Source organism: Oenanthe melanoleuca, chromosome 26 (assembly GCF_029582105.1).
Source record: "Oenanthe melanoleuca isolate GR-GAL-2019-014 chromosome 26, OMel1.0, whole genome shotgun sequence".
In the NCBI taxonomy this organism is placed as follows: Eukaryota; Metazoa; Chordata; class Aves; order Passeriformes; family Muscicapidae; genus Oenanthe; species Oenanthe melanoleuca.
In genome coordinates this window covers 5,632,954-5,651,319 of record NC_079359.1, presented here as the reverse complement: position 1 = coordinate 5,651,319, position 18,366 = coordinate 5,632,954, and the positions used below count along the sequence as shown (strand labels likewise).

General features: G+C 56.6%; 1 protein-coding gene across 4 annotated transcripts in view; it reads right to left on the bottom strand.

Moving 5' to 3' along the window:
• Positions 1-18,366, bottom strand: part of PPFIA4 (PTPRF interacting protein alpha 4) — a 53,328-nt gene that overhangs the window by 34,788 nt on the left and 174 nt on the right. For 2 of the 4 annotated variants that reach the window (XM_056511513.1, XM_056511511.1), the window contains exons 2-3: positions 1,696-1,987; positions 1,073-1,631 (exon numbers count right to left, since the gene is read on the bottom strand). In XM_056511513.1, the coding sequence (XP_056367488.1) occupies positions 1,073-1,309 (237 nt within the window). In that variant the 5' untranslated portion in view covers positions 1,310-1,631; positions 1,696-1,987. Of the gene's footprint in view, positions 1-1,072; positions 1,988-18,366 lie in introns of all 4 variants that reach the window. The other 2 variants (XM_056511512.1, XM_056511510.1) reach the window with 1 other exon arrangement.

Below are 18,366 nucleotides of genomic sequence, written 5' to 3'. Positions count from 1 at the left end.
AGCAGCCCTCCAGGTGAGGGAAGGGGCAGCAGTGGGGCTGCTCTGCACAGTGAAGAAGGAGAGTGATGAATGGTTAATGTCCCCATCTGAAGTGCCAGTGTGGGCTCAGCACTTCCCGACATCCCAAGAAGTTGACTGGAGGCAGCAAGCCAGATCTGCTGCCCAAAATGAGCTATCTGTTCCCCAGGTGCTGTTCCCCAAGGGACTGACTGTCCCCATGGGAAGTGAAGGCCCTGCATCTGCCTTGCTCTCACCCTGGGGTGTCTGTGGGGAGGTTTTACCCCTTCTTCTAATCCATCTCCTTGTGGACAGGGTGGGTTGCACTCCGACCCCTCCTCACAGTCCAGCAAGGGTACAGAGGAGAAGGGGAGATGTCCAAGCTGGTTGTGGCCTGGCCTGAGAGAACCTGGAGGATTTACTGCTGACATGAGTGCAACACTGGCAGCAGCATCACCACTGTCACACTGAGCCAACCCTCCCACAGCCAGGAGCTAAACCGCAATCCAAGCCCCACTGTGCGCCCCAGGTGCACCCCAGGTGTGCCAGGTGCAGCCCAAGTGTGCCCAGGTGCGCCCAGGTGCACCCAGGTGTGCCCAGGCGTGCCCCACGTATGCCCAGGTGCGCCCAGATGCGCCCAGGTGTGCCCAGGCATGCCCAGGTGTGCCCCAGGTGTGCCCAGGCATGCCCCAGGTGTGCCCAGGCGTGCCCCAGGTGTGCCCAGGCATGCCCAGGTGTGCCCCAGGTGCGCCCAGGTGTGCCCCAGGTGTGCCCAGGTGTGCCCAGGTGCACCCCAGGTGTGCCCAGGTGTGCCCAGGTGTGCCCAGGTGCACCCCAGGTGTGCCCAGGCGTGCCCAGGTGTACCCCAGGTGTGCCCAGGTGTGCCCCAGGCGTGCCCAGGTGTGCCCAGGTGTGCCCAGGTGTGCCCAGGTGCACCCCAGGTGTGCCCAGGTGTGCCCAGGTGTGCCCAGGTGCACCCCAGGTGTGCCCAGGTGTGCCCAGGTGCACCCCAGGTGTGCCCCAGGTGTGCCCAGGTGCGCCCCAGGTGCGCCCAGGTGTGCCCAGGTGTGCTCACCTGCGGCAGGGCCGAGTTCAGCTGCCTCTGGAGCTGGTCCCGCTCCCGCAGCGTCTCCTGCAGGCGGCTCTGCGTGACCGCCAGCGTCTCGCGCGTCTCCCGCAGGGTGTCCAGCAGCTTGTCCCTCTCGTCCAGCATGTTCACCATCAGCTGCTCGAAGTCAGCGTCCGCCTCCGAGCCCTGGGGGGGGCCCAGCGGGTCCCCCTCGCTGATGGTGGGCATCACCTCGCACATCATGGCTGGGCTGGCAGGGGCAGGCTCCCGAGGAGGCTGGGGGTGTGCTGAGCAGGGCTCACATCACTGCGGGCTCCGGGGCCAGGGCACGATGGGCTGCTCAAGGAGGGGGACTCCCCATCCCTTCCTCCTGGGTGCTAAGCAGCAGCTGGCATCACTCAGCAGGGTGCAGGGATGTCCTGGGCACCAACAGGGTCCTCGCAGTCACCAGTGCCCCACTCGCTGCACGTCACTGTGGCTCCTGCTGGCTCCTCCTCTGGGTCCCGTGTGTTACCTCCTCTGGGTTCCGTGTGTCACCTCCTCTGGGTCCCGTGTGTCACCTCCTCTGGGTCCCGTGTGTCGCCTCCTCTGGGTCCTGTGTGTCACCTCCTCTGGGTCCCGTGTGTCACCTCCTCTGGGTCCTGTGTGTCACCTCCCTGATGCCCTTCCAAGGGGCTGCAGCATCTGAGACCCACGGGCTGCTCAGAAGGGGACAAAACAACCCTTGAGGATTTGTCCCAGTGGAGAGCCCAAGCCACAAGCAGCACAGGGAGGATCCAGGGAATGTCTGGGCTGCCTGGGCATGCTGAGGGGGCTCTGGTGAGGATGGGCTGCTGTCCCTAACGCTGGATGAGGCGTCACTGATGATGTGGAAGGGTGCCTCCGTTGGGCATCACAGTTCTTCAAACACCCAGCAGTGACCTGTGGCAGAGGAGACAGAGGTCAGATCCCTCCTGCTGCCCCCAAAATGCCCAGAGACCTGCCCAGCCCCCTGTGCTCCCCATCAAACCCTTGAGAGCTGCACCAGGTGGGCTCAGCACCCACGTGAATGGGCTGTGCCAGGGGACAAACTACAGGCAGGGCTTGAGCTGAGCAGCAAAACACAAGGTGGCAGGCCCAGGTGAGCAGTGCTGATCCAGCGCTGCTGCCAGGGCTGGCCCTGCTCTGGTTCTAAACTTTGCAGATGAAAATGCTCAAGGATGGGTCTGAATATTCTGTGCATGCATCTGAGACTGTGGCTGCCCCATCCCTGGAAGTGTCCAAGCCCAGGCTGAACAGGGCTTGGAGCAACCTGGGATAGTGGAATGTGTCCCTGCCCATGACAGGGGCTGGGACTGGATGAGCTTTAAGGTCCCTTCCAGCCCAAACCAACCGAGATTCTGTGTCACTTCCCCTTCCAACTCCCCCCTACACACGTGGATAAAAAGGACCTGCACACAGGCCTGGGCCAGAGCAGTCTGTTCTGGCCCTTTGGGCTGGGATGAAAGCTCGTGTATCCAACAGCTCAATGGCACAGCAGGGACCTGCCCTGATGAAAGGTGACACTTGTGAGGAGGTGCCTTTGTCACACCAGACACTGCCAGGGTGGGGGAATCAGAACTCTGCTCTTTGAATGACATTGGCCCATCAGCTGAGGGGAAGTTTGACACAAAAAACTCTAAAAATAAAGAAGCTCTGGCAAAAGCAGCAGCCCCTCACTGTGCATCCTCTGTGATGCTGAGAGCTGGCTCCAGCACACAGGCACATAGGACAGGGCTGTCCCACAGGTGTCTTCCCCTCCCTTCACAGATTGGATCCTCAAGTGGGATAAAACCTATTGTGGACATGTAACACTGTCCTGAAGCTTTGAGGGCTGTTCATGCTCCATCCTGGCTGTTGGGGATGTGGATGATCAGGATAACTGTGCGTTCATGGGTTAACTGCACTGAGAGTGTCTCATCCCTGAGTATCCCACAAAAACAAGGCTGGTGAAGGAAAAGGCAGGAGTGAGGGACCATTCCAGCTCCTGCTCTCCTTGGGCTGAGTTGGACACGAGCAGGGAAAATGCTTTCCAGTTCTCCTGCCCCTAATGAACAGCCCAGGGAGTACCCACAGGCATGTGGCTCCCTGCCAGCTTTCCTGGGGATAAGATGTCCCAGACTCCAGGGAGATCAAGGGCCAAGAAGAGCAAAAACCAATCCTAGCCCAGGGCTAAGCCCTGTTAATGTGGGTGCAGTGCCTAAACGAGGTGACTTTCCTGCCCCCTCCTCTGCTGTGCCTCCACTCGAGGGGCATCCAGGCTGGGCAGGTCTGGCAGCTCCTGAGCACAACTCCAAGGGCAAAATGAGCCAATGGGCATGGCCTCAGCCAGCTGCTGCTGGGGAACTGGGAGAAATTAGCAGATGAATTAAGAGATATTAATCAAGGCACAGAGGGAAGAGCCCTGCAAGCCCTCAAGGAAAGGAAATGCTGTAGGGACTGACCAAGACATAAATCTGACCAGAGAGATGATGGGATGGAAATTCATCCCAGCTGCAAAGGAGAGACACCCTTACCAGGAGGAGACTCTGCAGATGCCAATTCCAGCAGGGCCACGGCAGCTTCCCACAACCCACAGAGGCCATCCAAGGGGCTGGACCCACACAGTGCAGGAGGAGGCACAGATTTACAGCCAAGAGCTGATGTTCTTTCTGATTCCCCCATGGCTGAGCTTGTGCACGGGTGGTTCTGGGGGGGGTTGTTTCACTGCAAACCTGCTCCTGCCCACAGTCACATCCTGTTATTCCTGTTTGCTTGTGCAGGGAGATGGGGAGATGAGCACAGCCAGTCCCTCAGCCTGGGGAGGGTGATCACAGAATCACAGGGATCTTACACAGAACTGATGCTGGTCCAGGATGCACCCATCCCATTCCACTGGTCCCCAAAAATTGCTGTGCCCTGACCCTGAGGATGCTCAGTGAAGCACCAACCTGTCCTGGACAAGGCAATGCTGGTGACCCAAAGCTCCTCAGTGCCCAGGGTCTGGGGGTGTCTCCACTGGGGGAGGTCACATTCCCCCCTCATCCCAGGCCACCAAGGACACACACAGAGGTGTAAGGCTGGAGCAGCCCTATGAGCAGGGTGAGACCTCCTGCCCCCACAGAGAGCAGCCAAAGCCCCTCTGGCCTGGCCTGAAACCCCCAGGCAGGTGGGGACAGCCAGTCCAGGATTCTTGGGGCTCTCTGTGCCTCCCAGGACACTGCTGCACCAGGAGAATCCCTCTGCCAGAGGGTCCATGGCAGGGAAATCCAGGGGGATGCTCTGCCACCCCCAACACTGACCCCTCCCTGCCAGATCCAGGTGGGACCAGAGTCTGATGCCCTTTCAGTATTAGTTTGACCTTTCAGGAACTCTTTTGATGCATGATACTGCTGTAAACATGACCCCAGGACAGGCTGCAAATGTTGTATCCTGGCATTCCCAGCAAGCTCATCCCAAACCCAGCCCCTGCAGACAGAGCCACATCCCAGCACCAGCCCTGCCCACCCTCACTGAAGTCAGACACCACCTGGAAGCAGCCAGGACATGCTGAGCCATCAATCCCTCCTCAGGGAAGCTCAGCAGTGACCTGCTGAGCAGTGGGATAGCAGAGGGGGAACATCCTCACCATCTCTACCAAGCCACCATCTCGCCTACCCTCAATGAGAGATATGGCAATTAGAGTTGGGAAAAGGGAGATCATTCTGCACACAAGACAAAGGGGATGCTGAAGAGCCCTGGCTTGACAGTAGAAATCACTGATTCAAGTGTAGGACCTGGAAATGTTCACTTGCAGCAAGTCTTGGAGCAGCCTTTTGCCACATGCTCCTGTGGGTCATGGGCTGGGATTTCCCCTCCCAGGTGCCCTGAGACCTCAGGAGAGGTGCTGGTCATGCCACAATATCTAAAGCAGACACCAGCTGAGTTCCACATGTGCCAGGAGCTGCTTGGACCCCTCTGGACAGTCCCACAGCCCCCAAGGGCCCCCCTCCATCCTTCCTTCCCTCCCTCTATCACTGGGCCCAGGCACAAACCCCTTTCCACACACTCCACAGGTTTCTTAGAGTTTTACAAGGCTGGACTGGAGCCATCCTGCTGTGGGGTGAAGCATCCTGACTTCTCCATCCTGGGGGATACTTGGGGAAAAAGCTGAAAAGCAGTCAGCAGATATTGCCTCACCCCAGCTTTTCTCCCAGGTGCCCTCATTTACTCCCAGGACACTCTGTGGTCTCTTGGGAGCAGAAGTTGCATTTTTGCATGGGGCCCACACGGTGCCAGCGCCGCCCCAGCAGGGACCTGCACAGATGGTCCTGCCCGCTGCCAGGGGCTGCCCGTGGCCAGGACCCCCAGGGATAGCAGGGGAAATGAGGCATTCTGGATGGAAATAAGGTGCCAGCTTTTAGCAGCAGAGGGTTGGATTCCCACTCCAGAAGGTGAGATGGATTTGCCGAGCTCGGGGCTGGGAATGTGGTGCAGACCTGAGAAAAGACGCAGCGGTGCTTCCTCCCTCATCCAGCTCTGGAGCTCTCCTGGGGGCCCCACGCCTGCACAGGGTGTCCTTTGCCCCCAAGGGGACAGTGTCCAACTTGTCCCTTGCTGGAGATGCAGCAGTGGGAGAACAGGACATTTGGGCAGCTCTCCCAGGGTTTGGAGCTGGCTCAGGTGTTGGGAAGCCCTGGGTGCCCCTAAAGGGTGGGGACAGGGACACTGCAAGCAATAAAAGGCAGCTACTCCCAGTATCTTACTTTAAAGGACACACTTCTTCCCCAAAGACTTGCTCCAATCCCATGAAGCAGCTCCCACCTCAACCCTTGCTCACTCCAAGTTGCTAAACCAGAGGAGAATCTGTGAGGAAAAATGTCCAGATCTGACAGTTTCTTTGCAGGGAGCAGTAAACGCTAGCATTGCACTGGTATTTATACTTCCCAGTGGGAGGGGAGGCATTACACACCACTTCCAGAGGGTATTTTCAGACAGCCACCTGCTCCTCATTGTGCAGACACACAATCGTTCCTCAGCAGAACCTTGTCAGACAAGGAGCCAAAATCTGCACTGGCCCTAGGGGGAGGATGGAGCTGAACTCCCCAGGGCTGGCAGCCAAACATGGTCACACAGACATCTACAGGAACCTGCAGGACTCTGTCACCCTGGGAGCTGTTGTGGGGGTTGTGTTGGGGGTCCTGACTCAGTTTCCCTGTTTCCAAAGTGGGTCACCTGTCCTGCCCTGACCCCAGAGAAAGGTGGGATCTCAGGATATTCCAAGGAGGAATGTGGCAGGGACAGAACTGCCAGGGTAAAGCCACACCAACCTCCTGCCCTTGCACTTTGGGGTGATGTGACAGACAGAAATGGGCCTTGGAGGGGCTCCAGCCTGGATGATCCCTCTGACAAGTGGGATTCTCAAGCCTGGCCCAGAGATTCAGCAAGCCCAGGCTCATCTTGAGACTTCATCCCTGGGTTTGCAACAGCCAAAGACACAGCTGGGAGGAGAGAGGACCACAGGTCTGAGGATGCTTCTGAAGACCTGAGGGTCCCAGGAGCCCGTGTGGAAGCACAGGGAGTGTTCTGGAGGAGCATGGGAATGTGGCTGCTGGAACATGAGCTGGATTTCACTCTGTGGCACAGCTGCTCCAGTTGGCATGAGGTGTTCACCTGAACCAGCAAAATCACAAACCAAACTCCCAAATCCTGTAATCACACCCCACTGCAGTCACCTGCACCCAGCAGCATCACTGAAAGACAGGACTGTGGAAATCCTGGAGAAATCCCAATTCCTTTGGTGCACAAGAAGTTGGAAAACCACCATGTGCCCTGGAAGGGAGGAGATGGATGTACCTGACCTATGAGACCAAGCTCACATCCCTCTTCCAGGACATGGTGTGCACTCAGATCCATCCACAGGGACAAGGAGGGGTTTCAGCAGCCACCAAACCAAACACAAAAGGCACAATTCCAGTTACAGCCATTTCCTTTTCCCATTGCTTTTCTGCTGAGTGTACACATGGCTCATATATTTGTTCTATAACTTTGAACCAAACCCCCTGTCCTTTGCTCTGTTAGCATCCCAGAAGCCCAGAGCAGTTGGGGTTGGAAGGGACCTCTGATCATCTAGTCCAACACCCTCTCAAAGCAGGGTCAAGGCCCAAGAGATGTCAGAGGGACACATGCAGGTGAGTTTGGAATGTCTCCAGGGAGGGAAACTCCACGCCCTCCCCAGGCAGCTGTTCTGGTGCTCTGCCCTCCTCCATGGAAAGAAGTTCTTCCTCATGTTGAGGTGTTGAGTCTTTGATTTCTCTCTCAAGGACGGTTACTTTAAACAGCAGCAGAAGGAAATGCAATCCCTACAGAAGCAGCACATGGAGGTGAACCAGCCCCTGGGTGGCTCTGCCAGGGAAGGCAGCACTGGGATCCATCCCAGCAATCGGGCTGGTTTCCAGCCCAAGGTGGATGCAAACTCCTCTGCAGGGGACAAGGCACAGGGAAGTGATCCACAACCACTGGGAGAAAATCCTGTGCTTGTCACAGAGGGGGCAGCACTGCAAAGTCCCCTTACCTTTGGGAAAGTGAGGCTTTGTGCCTCAGTTTCCCCAAGAGCAGGGCACAGCTTCAGTCCTTGCTGAGGCACAGAGGAATGGCTGGTGATTTTCCATGATTTCACTAGAGGTTTTGCCACGGTACATCCCTCCCGCCCCCACGACACTTCTGCCGAGGAGTTATCTCATCTGGGAGCCTGCCGGGCTGGAGCTGGGTCCTCCCCCTCGCTGCCAAACCAGCGCCTGCCCTGCTTTAGTCACACCCCGTGAGCACTGGTGGTGTGAATTTATTCAGCGCCGAGGGAAGAGTCACCAGCTCCGCGGGGGGCTGAGGGATCTGAGCCAAACGCTGCAGAGCTGCCTCTTGCTCAGCCGGGCCTGGCCCCCACAGCTGGCCCGGGCTCAGGGCAGGCTGCTGCTGAGAGAGAGCCAGACCCAGTCCCTGCTGCAGAGTGAACCCAAACAGGATTCATCTCTCCCTACAACCAAAGGCACTGGGTCCCTCTGGCATCTCTGCATGTCCAAATCCTTCCACACAGAGAGCAAGGATGGATCCCAGCCCGCCTTGCTCCTTGCTCGCAGGGATTTCTCAAGAGCATCAGCCAGTTCTGATGGCTGAAATGAGATAAGGACCTACAGGTTCCAGAGATAAGGTGGAATCCAGTGACTGAAGCTCAAGAACAAAACACCCTCCCAAACTGGGTCTCGCCATCTCCTCTGCCCTTTGCAAAGTATGTGGCCTCCTCCAGCTGTGTCTGGTCTGGGGAACATGGGACAGGGCAAGGCAAGAGGGTTTCTGGGTCAATCCAAGTCTCCTGAGGGGAAACAGATGAGTTTTCTGGTGGGGACTGATGTTCTGAAAAGCAATTACACATGAAGACATCCCCAACAGACTCTGCTCTGCTCTGGCCCAGAGCCCAAGTCATCCTGGGCTTGGATTTTAATTAACCCCGTTTTGGTATCTGCTCTCTCTTCCCTCCAGATAATGATTTAATTATTATAGACATATCTTCGAATTAGCAGCTTCCTCAGTGGATTATTCAGATCTCCTCAATTACAGAGCCCAACTCCCCACCATCACAAGAGAGGCTGGAGAGAACAACAGAAGCCCTCAATGCTTCCTGGAAAGAGGAGCCACACAAGCATCCACACAAGCAGGGGCCAGTGCCAATCCCTTCTCCTCCATTTATCCAGGTCTCTCTCACAGCTGGACAGGAAACATTGCTCCAAACCACACCCAAAGAGCTGCATCATGTGTGACCATGCCCTGTCTTCCCAGCAGGCCTTTGCACTCAGCAGAACACAAGCAAAGTGAAAAGGATGTGGGATGAGCTGGGATGGAGCTGCCTCTGTGCATCCCCCTCTAATGGGGCCACAAGTCTGGGGATCCCCCAGCAGAAGGGACCCTGTGGGCACCTGGTGAGGACCAAGTTACAAGTGCCCTTGTGCTGAGTGTCACTCAGCAAGCTCCTCATCCTGGGAGGGACCACAAGGGAGCTGGGATCAGGCAGGGAACAGCACCAAGATGCAGGAATGGCAAGTCCAATCTCCTCCAGCAGTGGGACTGGCAAGGGCCTGGGGCTCAGCCAGGCCCCAGGCCTGAGGGATGCTGGTTGAAGAGAAATCAGCAGAACAGCTGCCAAAATAAACACCAGAGATGAAGGCAAAGTCAAGGAAGGGGGAAACCTTCAGAGTGCAGCTCTACGGCAGATCTGGTGCCAAGGAGCAGGAACTCATCTGCACAGGAGAGAAGTCCCCAGCTGAACTGCCAGGCAGACACATTGCTCCCTCACTGTAAGGTGTGGGCAGAGCATCTCCAGGCTGCACGAATTCCCAGCAAACTCTCCTCCCCAGCCTGGCACTGACTCACAGAATATTCTGAGCTGGAAGGGGTGATCCCTGTCCCCAGGCTGGGCTGGGACAGGAGGGGACACACTCAAGAGATGCCCCATTCCTTGCTGCAAAGGGCAACAAGCTCCAAGGACACTCCAAGAAGCACCTTGGTCCTTTTCCACTGGCACACTTGAGGTCCTGACTCCACATCATGCTTCGCCCAGGACCCCCAAGATTTCCCTTGCCAGCACTGCTACAATCCCCACATTACTACCAAAGGAACCAGATTTTGCAGCAGCCACTGGGAAAGCTCTACTGTCTCTCCCTGCTGTAGCTCGGGCAGGAGCAGAAAATCTCCTCTGGCTCCCCTGTCACTGCAGTTTACACTCCAGAAGATCAGCTTAAAGCAGCTGCAGCTCCTGCTGCTGCAGGAAAAGCCCTCGAGCACAGCCACGTGTGAGTCTGCACCTGCAAACACAGCCCAGGCCTCCCAAATCCCAGGCTAACCCTGCATTTGTGAGGCTGGATCCTCCTCTGGATCCCTTCTGAGCTCAGGAGAAGCAGCTGCACAGCACAAATACCGGTGCTGCTACCCCAGCTCGTGGGCTGGGGGATACAGCCTGCTGTCCCTCATACTCCTGGCTGCATTCACAGCCCTGTGCTCTGGGCAATGAGCCCCAGCCCTGCACTGCTGGCCCTGGTGTCCCACATCTCTCCAGGTGTCCCCTGGCTCTGTTTTCTCCAACAGCCATCACAAACCTTCGAGCATTCCTAGTCCTCCTCCCCATCAGAGACCAACACACTCAAAGTAAGCAGGGGAGAGAAAAGGCCATGATGCAACAAGGCTTTTGGTTTAATTTCCTTAAGAAATCATGCGAAAGAAGATGGGAGTGGAAGTGACACACAAAAAACCAGAAGGATTTTCATTAACCCGATCAAACCTCCTGGAATATGATAATACAGGCAGTAACAGACACCTCCCCTCTGGCCAAGGACAAATAAAGGCTTCCTAGTTATGAAGATGAAGAAAATTGGAGTAGAAGAAAGGAAATTACTCAAAAATGGCTAAAATGTGAGCTGCTATTAAAAAGCCTTCACCTGGAGAGAAATAATGAATGATGAGAAAAGGGATATGATGGGGAAAGCTGAACAGAAAGAGAACAAATGGGGGAGCAACCATCTGAGAATGGCTTTGAAAGCCACGCTGGTGACTCCAGGGGGGGCTGACCTCCAGAGCTCTGCCTGGGGTGACCTGTGAGGAATGTGGGGTCCTGATCGGCCATGCCCGTGACAGGTGACAGCAACCCCGGGATATCCCCACACCCTACGAGCGAGTCCCAGAGAGACACAGGTCAATCCCCCCGGATTTTGGAACATCCTTCCAGAGGCGCTGATCCCGCCCTCCTGTCAGCCCTTCCACGCTGTCCCTGCTGTGCCCGCTCGAGGACAGGGACAGGGACAGGGACAGGGACAGGGGCACCAGCAGCGCCAGCAGCATGGCCGGGAGTCCCGAGTGGAAAAGAGCTGGCATCAGCCAGGAGGAGACACCCATCCATCCCTGTGAGTCCCAGGGACCCCCGCCCGCAGAGCCTCGCACGGCCCCAGCGCTGCCGGGAGGGACGGGAGTGTCGGGGGCTGTGTCCGTGTCCGTGTCCGTGTCCGTGTCCGTGTCCCTCCCTGCCCCTGCCCCTGTCCCTGTCCCCGCCCGCCCGCTCGCAGCCGCGGCAGCTCCATCCCCGCCGGGAGCCCTCTGCATTCACCCACTGAACAGAGACCTCAAAGCAAAACACTTGTCACCTTTTCGGTATCCCACATCTCAAAGCCAGATGTGAAAAGGTAAATTGTACTTACAAAGATAATGGAACAGACTCTCAGGACACATGCAGAGAGTTAACAGAGGGTTTTGAGGGTATTTTGCTTGATGCTACATGAAATCCCCAAAACTCATTCTTTCCTCAATGCTATGGGCCCTCAGTGGCCACCAGAGAAGATGCCATAATTCCTCTCCTGGACCCCACAGCCCTGATTATGAACACTCCTCACAGCGCAGAGAGTAAAGGTAATAAATGTTCATTTAGCCCGAAGTGCTGCAGCTGCTGTGTTACCTAGAGGCCAGCTCTGGAGGGCAGTGTGCCCTGGGGGCACAGCAGATGTCCTGCAGCGAGCCATGAGCCGTGTCTCAGGCAGGAACGGAGGCTGTGCAGTAGCCAAGTCATGGGAGAACTCAAGCACTGGTATTTTTAGGCAGCAGGAGGACGTGTGGGAGAGCTCTCCTCATGAAGGCTGATGCCATTTGCTGCAGGGCACTCGCAATGAGATTTATTGACAACGTGTGATTTGAAAGCGACACCGGCACTCTCAGAGAGCCAGGCACTGATCAGCAGTGCTGGGGCTCATGGCAGCCTCACTTTAGGAGACAAAACACAAACACAAAGAACAAAAGCCACTTCTGCTTTCAGGGATGCTCTGGCTGCCAACTCCAAAAATGGCCACAGTGAAAGTCTGCTAACTAAACTAACTAGAAGCAGATGATCAAAAGCAGGAAAAAATGCTCTTTTTTTAATATGGCAGCCCAAAGTGTTTGCTCTAATTGAGTGATTATCATCCAGGTTTTGATGCTGGGGAGAAGAGTCTCTCTCCATCAAACACAAGCTGCTCTCTGGGTGGCACATCTGGATGTCAGACAGGTAACAGCAGCAAAGCAAACCCTTTCTGGATCTGGGACCAAAGGAAAGCTCAGGTCAGGAGAGATGAGCCTTCTGGCCCTAAAACCTGATGGGTTACAATGAGTAAAGCCACGTTATGGAGCACATGGTGCATGGAGACCCCAAACCCCTGAAAGGGTTCTGAGAGGAGGCTCTCCAAGGGACACCAGCAGTGACCTGAGACTCCATCCCAATAAAGGCACATCTGCTTCCACATGTTGAGATGCTGGGGTGGAATGTGGACAGCAGCTTTCCACAGGCACATGGGAATCTCCAGAACTTCCACCCATCCATTCTCTAGCACAGCCAGGTTTTCCAAGCAGCAAAACCTGAAAATTTGGGTTGGTCAACATCTCCATGGATCCTTCAGAGCCCTCAGTTTGCTGCTTCTCTACCCCCACATGGCCTCCTCAGCCCTCCCCAGCCTGCCTTAGCCCACATTGCTGGCAGATACAGCCCTGGCTGGAGGAGATGTGGGGATTGGGCCCCCTTTGCCCATCTAGCAGTGCATCAAGGCCCACAGCAACTTGGAGGGATGTGATCTCTGCTGCTTCCAGCATCCCTGCACAGGGACACAGCCAACAGTGATTCCATCCTCAGCTGGGTGGGAGACATGTCACAGCACGCCGGGGTGGTAAAGGCTCCAGCAGCACGATGTCCCCGTGATTCCCACCCTGGCAGATCCCAATCCATGGCCAGAAACCAGCTGTAGCAACACCAGAATGCCCCAGGGAAACATTCCCTTCTGCAGATACAGGAGAAAAGCAGGATTTGGCTGTGCCACACTCACCCTTCACTCCCACCACTCCTTCCCAAGAGCAGGAACCCAGCTCCACAGCATGCCAGGGAAAGCAAACACAGGAGGGAAAATCCAGGAGCACTAGAGCCACTACATCCTGCAGAGAAACCATACCAGACCCAGACCATGGCCCTTTCTGATCCTTGAAACAACACCATGCCCAAAAGAGCCCTGAAACAGCTCCCTGCACTCCCCAAATCCAGGTGTCATCCAGGGAGACCCCAACCAAGCTGGGTATTCCTCGGGATGGAGCAGGAAGGCACAGAGCCCTCCACTACCGCAGGACACAGGGCTCAGGGCTATCCCCAGGGACAGAGGATGAGGCACACAGCCTGTGTCCCCTGGCTCTGGCCCCATTTGAGGGCCCCAAGTGGGCTCACAGGACACACCTCCAAGGTGGTTCCTGAGAGCTCCATCCGCAAACAGGAGCATCATCCACCAATGTCTCCCAGGGAAACCACACCCACACACAGCACTTGGTGTTATGTGGGGCACTGTGGGGCTGGAATAACTCCTCTCCTGGCTGATCAGCATGTGAATAAATCTGGCACAGCCAAAAATAACCTCTGGACATTTCCTGACTCCTTCCTGGAAAACAGTTTGGGGGAGATGCTTGAAAGAAGCCCAGATCTACTTAATTATAGCTGCCAGACACTGAATTACAGGGAAGATTAAGTGGATTATGGATTTTGTACAAGCCCATCTTTCTCCTCTGAGCCCACAGCCCCTGGCACTGGGAATGTCTGCACGGGGGGCAGTTCTAGGCACCACCACCAAGCCTATTTAACTCATATTCAAGAGATTAGGTTTAGGACACCTGTGTTAATGCCACAGTGAGGCTATAAACATCTTCCCAATTCTGGGACCAGAAAGGCCAGGCTTTGGCAGGAAAAAATCCATGTGAGGATGCTCTGGACTAATGAGACTCTGAAAAGGTGAGAGCTGGGCTGGGGCCAGAGAGCCCCTTCTCCCAGGCTCCAGCCCTCCCATGTTCAGTGCAGCTCCTTCCTCTGGGCTATGGATTCCCCAGGCACCCCACGGCTGCAGAGCGTTTGTCCTGTCCCAGCACATCACACCATGATGTGGCCAGGAGGAAACCTGGAACTGCAGAGAGAATTCCACCAGGAAAGGCTGGGAACGCTAGGTTTAAATGCAGCGATTGCGGGAAGGGCCCTCGCTCCCCGTGCGTGCTGCCCTGGCGGCTCCGGGGGGCGGGATGCGGATCCAGGCAGGAGGAGCCTCCTCCGGGCCGGCCCTGCCGCACATCCCTGCCCGCTGCGATGGAGAGCGGGCTGGCAGCGCCCCTGCTGCCCCCGAGCAGCGAGCACGGCCCTGCCGCACATCCCTGCCCGCTGCGATGGAGAGCGGGCTGGCAGCGCCCCTGCTGCCCCCGAGCAGCGAGCACGGCCCTGCCGCACATCCCTGCCCGCTGCGATGGAGAGCGGGCTGGCAGCGCCTCTGCTGCCCCCGAGCAGCCGAGCCCGGACCCCTCCCTGCTCCGGGCACGGCTCTGCCTCCGCGACCCCCGGCACGGGCGGCTCAGCACGGCAGCACTGCAGGGAGGAGGCACCACGCAGCAAAAATCCCCCAGAACTGCCCTCTCCTGGAAACCGCTCACATGGACAGGGATGGGGAAACGAGCTCTCATCCGCCACTTGTTTTCTTCTTTTTTTATTTCTGGATGCAATTAAAGGCAGCCACCCAGCCGGCACCTCCTCGCGCTAGCTAAGAGAAGCGTGGCAGAACTGAAAACCAGGAGCAGAAAAAAAAAAATAATCTGCATTTCAGATAAATTCTGGCCTTGTCAGTCCTGCAGGATTACAGAGCTGGAGACAGCGACCCACAAGCTGCTTAAAACATCAGGGTGAAGATTCAGCTAAGGAAGGGCAGTGTGGAGGACACAGGGTCAGTCCCCTCCTCGCCAGTGGCTTTTGGAGAAGGTTTGACACCAGCTCCCAGATGCTCCAGTGGGCAGGAACCACTGCCCTGCCAGTGCTGCCTAGGGCTGAGGGGCAGCAGGGCTGCTCAAGGCACAGTTTTGCACAAAAATGAGAGATGAGCAGCCATCTAATTCATAAAACCACAGAATCACAGCATGGCTTGGACTGGAAGGGACCTTAAAGCTCAGCTCACTCCAACTCCCTGCCATGGGCAGGGACACCTCCTACTAATCCCAGGTTGCTCCAAGCTCTGTCCAACCTGGCCTTGGACACTTCCAGGGAATCAGGAGCAGCCACAGCTCCTCTGGGCACCCTGTGCCAGGGCCTCCCCACCATCACAGCCACGAATTCCTTCCCAATATCTAATCTAAATCTCTCTTCTTTCAGTCTGAACCCTCTTGACTTGTCACTCCATTCCCTTATGCAGACTCCCTCTCCAGCTTCCTCGTAGCCCCTTCACACCCTGGAAGGGGCTGTGGGATCTCCACACAACCTCCTCTTCTCCAGACTTCCCCAGCTTTTTCAGCCTGATTACTCAGGATATCCTCAAACTACAAATGAACTCACGGCTCTTACCCTGTCCCCACAAGGGTTTCAACCTGCTTGACCACACAACAAACAGAAATAAAATCCAATTATATCAGCACAGCTTTTTTTAGCAAAGAGCCTTGAATCATTTTCCACAACTTCTGCTCCAGATGGGCCCAAGCACAGACCTGTTCCCCAACACTGCAGTTGTTCCATGTGATAGCTTCCCTCCTCCCTCCCAAATGCCAGCCCGTGTGAGCACACCCACAGCATCCACCTCCAAGCCTTTCATCTGCTCACAGAGGAGGCCTTTAAGCACTGAAAACTCCCAGCCACATCCCCCAGGAGGCTGGCCAAGGCTTGGCCCCACTTGCAGGGCCCACGGCAGACCTGGGTCAGGTCTGTCACCCCACACCTGGTGCTTGGCACATCCCAGAAACAGTCCATAAGGAGGGTGCTGTCATTCACACCTCTCTGGGTGGGAAGCTGGGCAATGGATCCAAATGCCTTCTCCTCCAGTTAATAGTCAGACACCTCACAGCTCAGTTTTGGGAGCCATCTGGGAAACCTCTGGCTCACCAAAGCATTCTTTAGGAGGAAATTAACTGTGAATTAATGTTTCAAGGTTAGATAAAGAATACAGTATCCTTCTGCTTTGCTGGAAACCCTGAAATGGCATTCCCCAGGCAGAGGATAGACACTCATGTCAACATCTCTCCATGTGCACAGAGTGGAGCCCTCCAGAGGTATTCCCAGTTTGGCCCCAATTTGAGTTCAGCTCCCTGAGGCTCCAAGAATGCCTCTCCCAGCTCCACTGTGAACTTCCATCTCCAGCACAGTGTCAGGCTCTTTCCCAGCACTGACTCAGGATCTCCACATCCTCTCCCAGCACAGTGGGACCCACCAACTCACACTCACTCAGCCTCCTCCTCATCCCTGTCCCCATTCCCAGCCCCCAGTGGGAGGTGTCCCAAAGGACAAGACTTGCAAAAACGTCCCTCCAAAAATGCAGATGACAAGTGTTTCAGTGGGGGTTTTATTGCTGGTGTCTTCTGAGACAGCTGAGACAGGCAGGAACCCAAATCTCAGCATGGCCAGTCCCTCCACACCTGCACTGGAGCTGCTGCCAAGCACAGCTGGACCAAGCCACTGCTGCGGAGCAAGACCCGCTCACCACAAAGGCACAAAGCTGCACAGGGACGGGAATTTAATCCCACATCTGCCAAGCTGGCCACTCCAGAAAGCTGGATCTGTCCATCAGTCCCACTACTGGGGTCTCAGAAACCTGCCAGTTCAGAGGCAACCCTGCCCTCCTGCTGCTGACACTGGTCCCAGACAGCCTCTGGTCTGACTCCTGGGAAAGAGCTGCAGGAGGAGCAAGCACTGAAGCTGGGAAGGCACCTGTGCACCTGAGCACCACAGGGTGCCAGGGGGAAGTCCCTAGAGATCAGTCCTGTTCCCCAGGGAGCACAGACAGGGAGCAGCACACCGTGATGGCCCCAGGAGAACAGGTACCTGAGACTCTCAGACCATCAGAGACACAAAGACACCAACTTTCCATCTCCTGCTGCGTGGGCAGCACCACAACGAAGAAACTCCCAGACCACACAAGCACATTCACCCAGGTCCCAAACTCTAGCTCACACTTTCCTCTGGACCAGCTCCTGCACACAGTAGCTTGGTGGTATCAAACCCACCAGAAGAACCTCATTCCAGCATCCAGCAGATGGTGGCAAATGAGCTAAAATGAACACTCTGCCAACCCTGACTTGGCCAAAACCAGGGCCTCCCCAGAAGGGTTTGCACAGCTTTAACAAAACCCAGCTCCCTAAGCCAATTGCTGCTCTAATGATGCAATTTAGAGGATAAACAAGCCCTTCAAGGCTGGATATTCAGGAGCAAATAGTGCTGTCCAGAGGCAGCTTGCAGTAGCAGTGATGGCACCAGCCAGCAGAGGCTGGGAACCAGTGTGGGTACAGTTGGAGCTAGTCAGGCTGCCTGGATTCTCTGCTGCTCTGGCCCCGAGCACATGAGCCAATGTTCAGCTCCGAACCAGGTCCATGAGCATCCTCCCAGTTCTGAGCTGGCCCAGCTTGGCAGGCATTTACCTGGTGCTGGGCTCCAGGAGCATCTGTGTGGCAGCATCCCCACGAGCCAGTCCAGCCCAGAGCTGGGAGCCAGGCAGATGCTCAGTGGGGCTGACACAGAGCTCAGCACTGGGTGGATGCTCCAGGGCTGGAGGCAGCACTGAGGAAGGTGGGAGAAGACAGTGCTGGGAAATCAGAGGAGTAGGAGAAGGCCATGGTAAGACCAGGCTCACCAGCATTCCTGCCCTCCCCTCAGTATAAGGTAGAAGCTGGGGGAGGGGATGCAAAGGGACAGTTTGGGAGCATATGAGGGGCAGCCAGGGGCAGAGAGCAGCTGAAAATCAAGGCGCCCGCTCCTGCATTGAGGACTCACTGCCCCCTCCCTGCCCTCGATGCAGCCACGGGGGATGTGCCCACCCTTCACCCCACTGCCTGCACACCCCGTAGGGATGGGGAAGCATCCCCCTCCAACCCAGCTTAGGGTGCAAATAACACCCCTCAGCCTCAACCCAAGGGAAATGGGGGAGCTCAGCACACCCTGACTCAGACACCCCCTCCAAAGTGTAACGGGGTGGGAGATGAAACCCCCTCGGGGAAGAGCATCCCCCAGGGCACGACAGGCTGAGCATCCCCACCGCAGCCCCGCCCGAGAGGCAACGGGGAGCATCCCCAGTGGAGGAGAGGGGGGGAACAGGGCAGAGCATCCCCGGGGGGAGGCTAAAAGGACAGAGCTCCCCGAGTCCAGCCCCACCGGGGGGGGCTGAGCATCCCCACGGGGAGAGGGGGGCCGAGCATCCTCTCGGGGGGCAGCAGAGCATCCCCGGGGGAGGCAATACGGGTAGAGCCCTCCGGGTCTGGCCCACCGGGGAGGCTGAGCA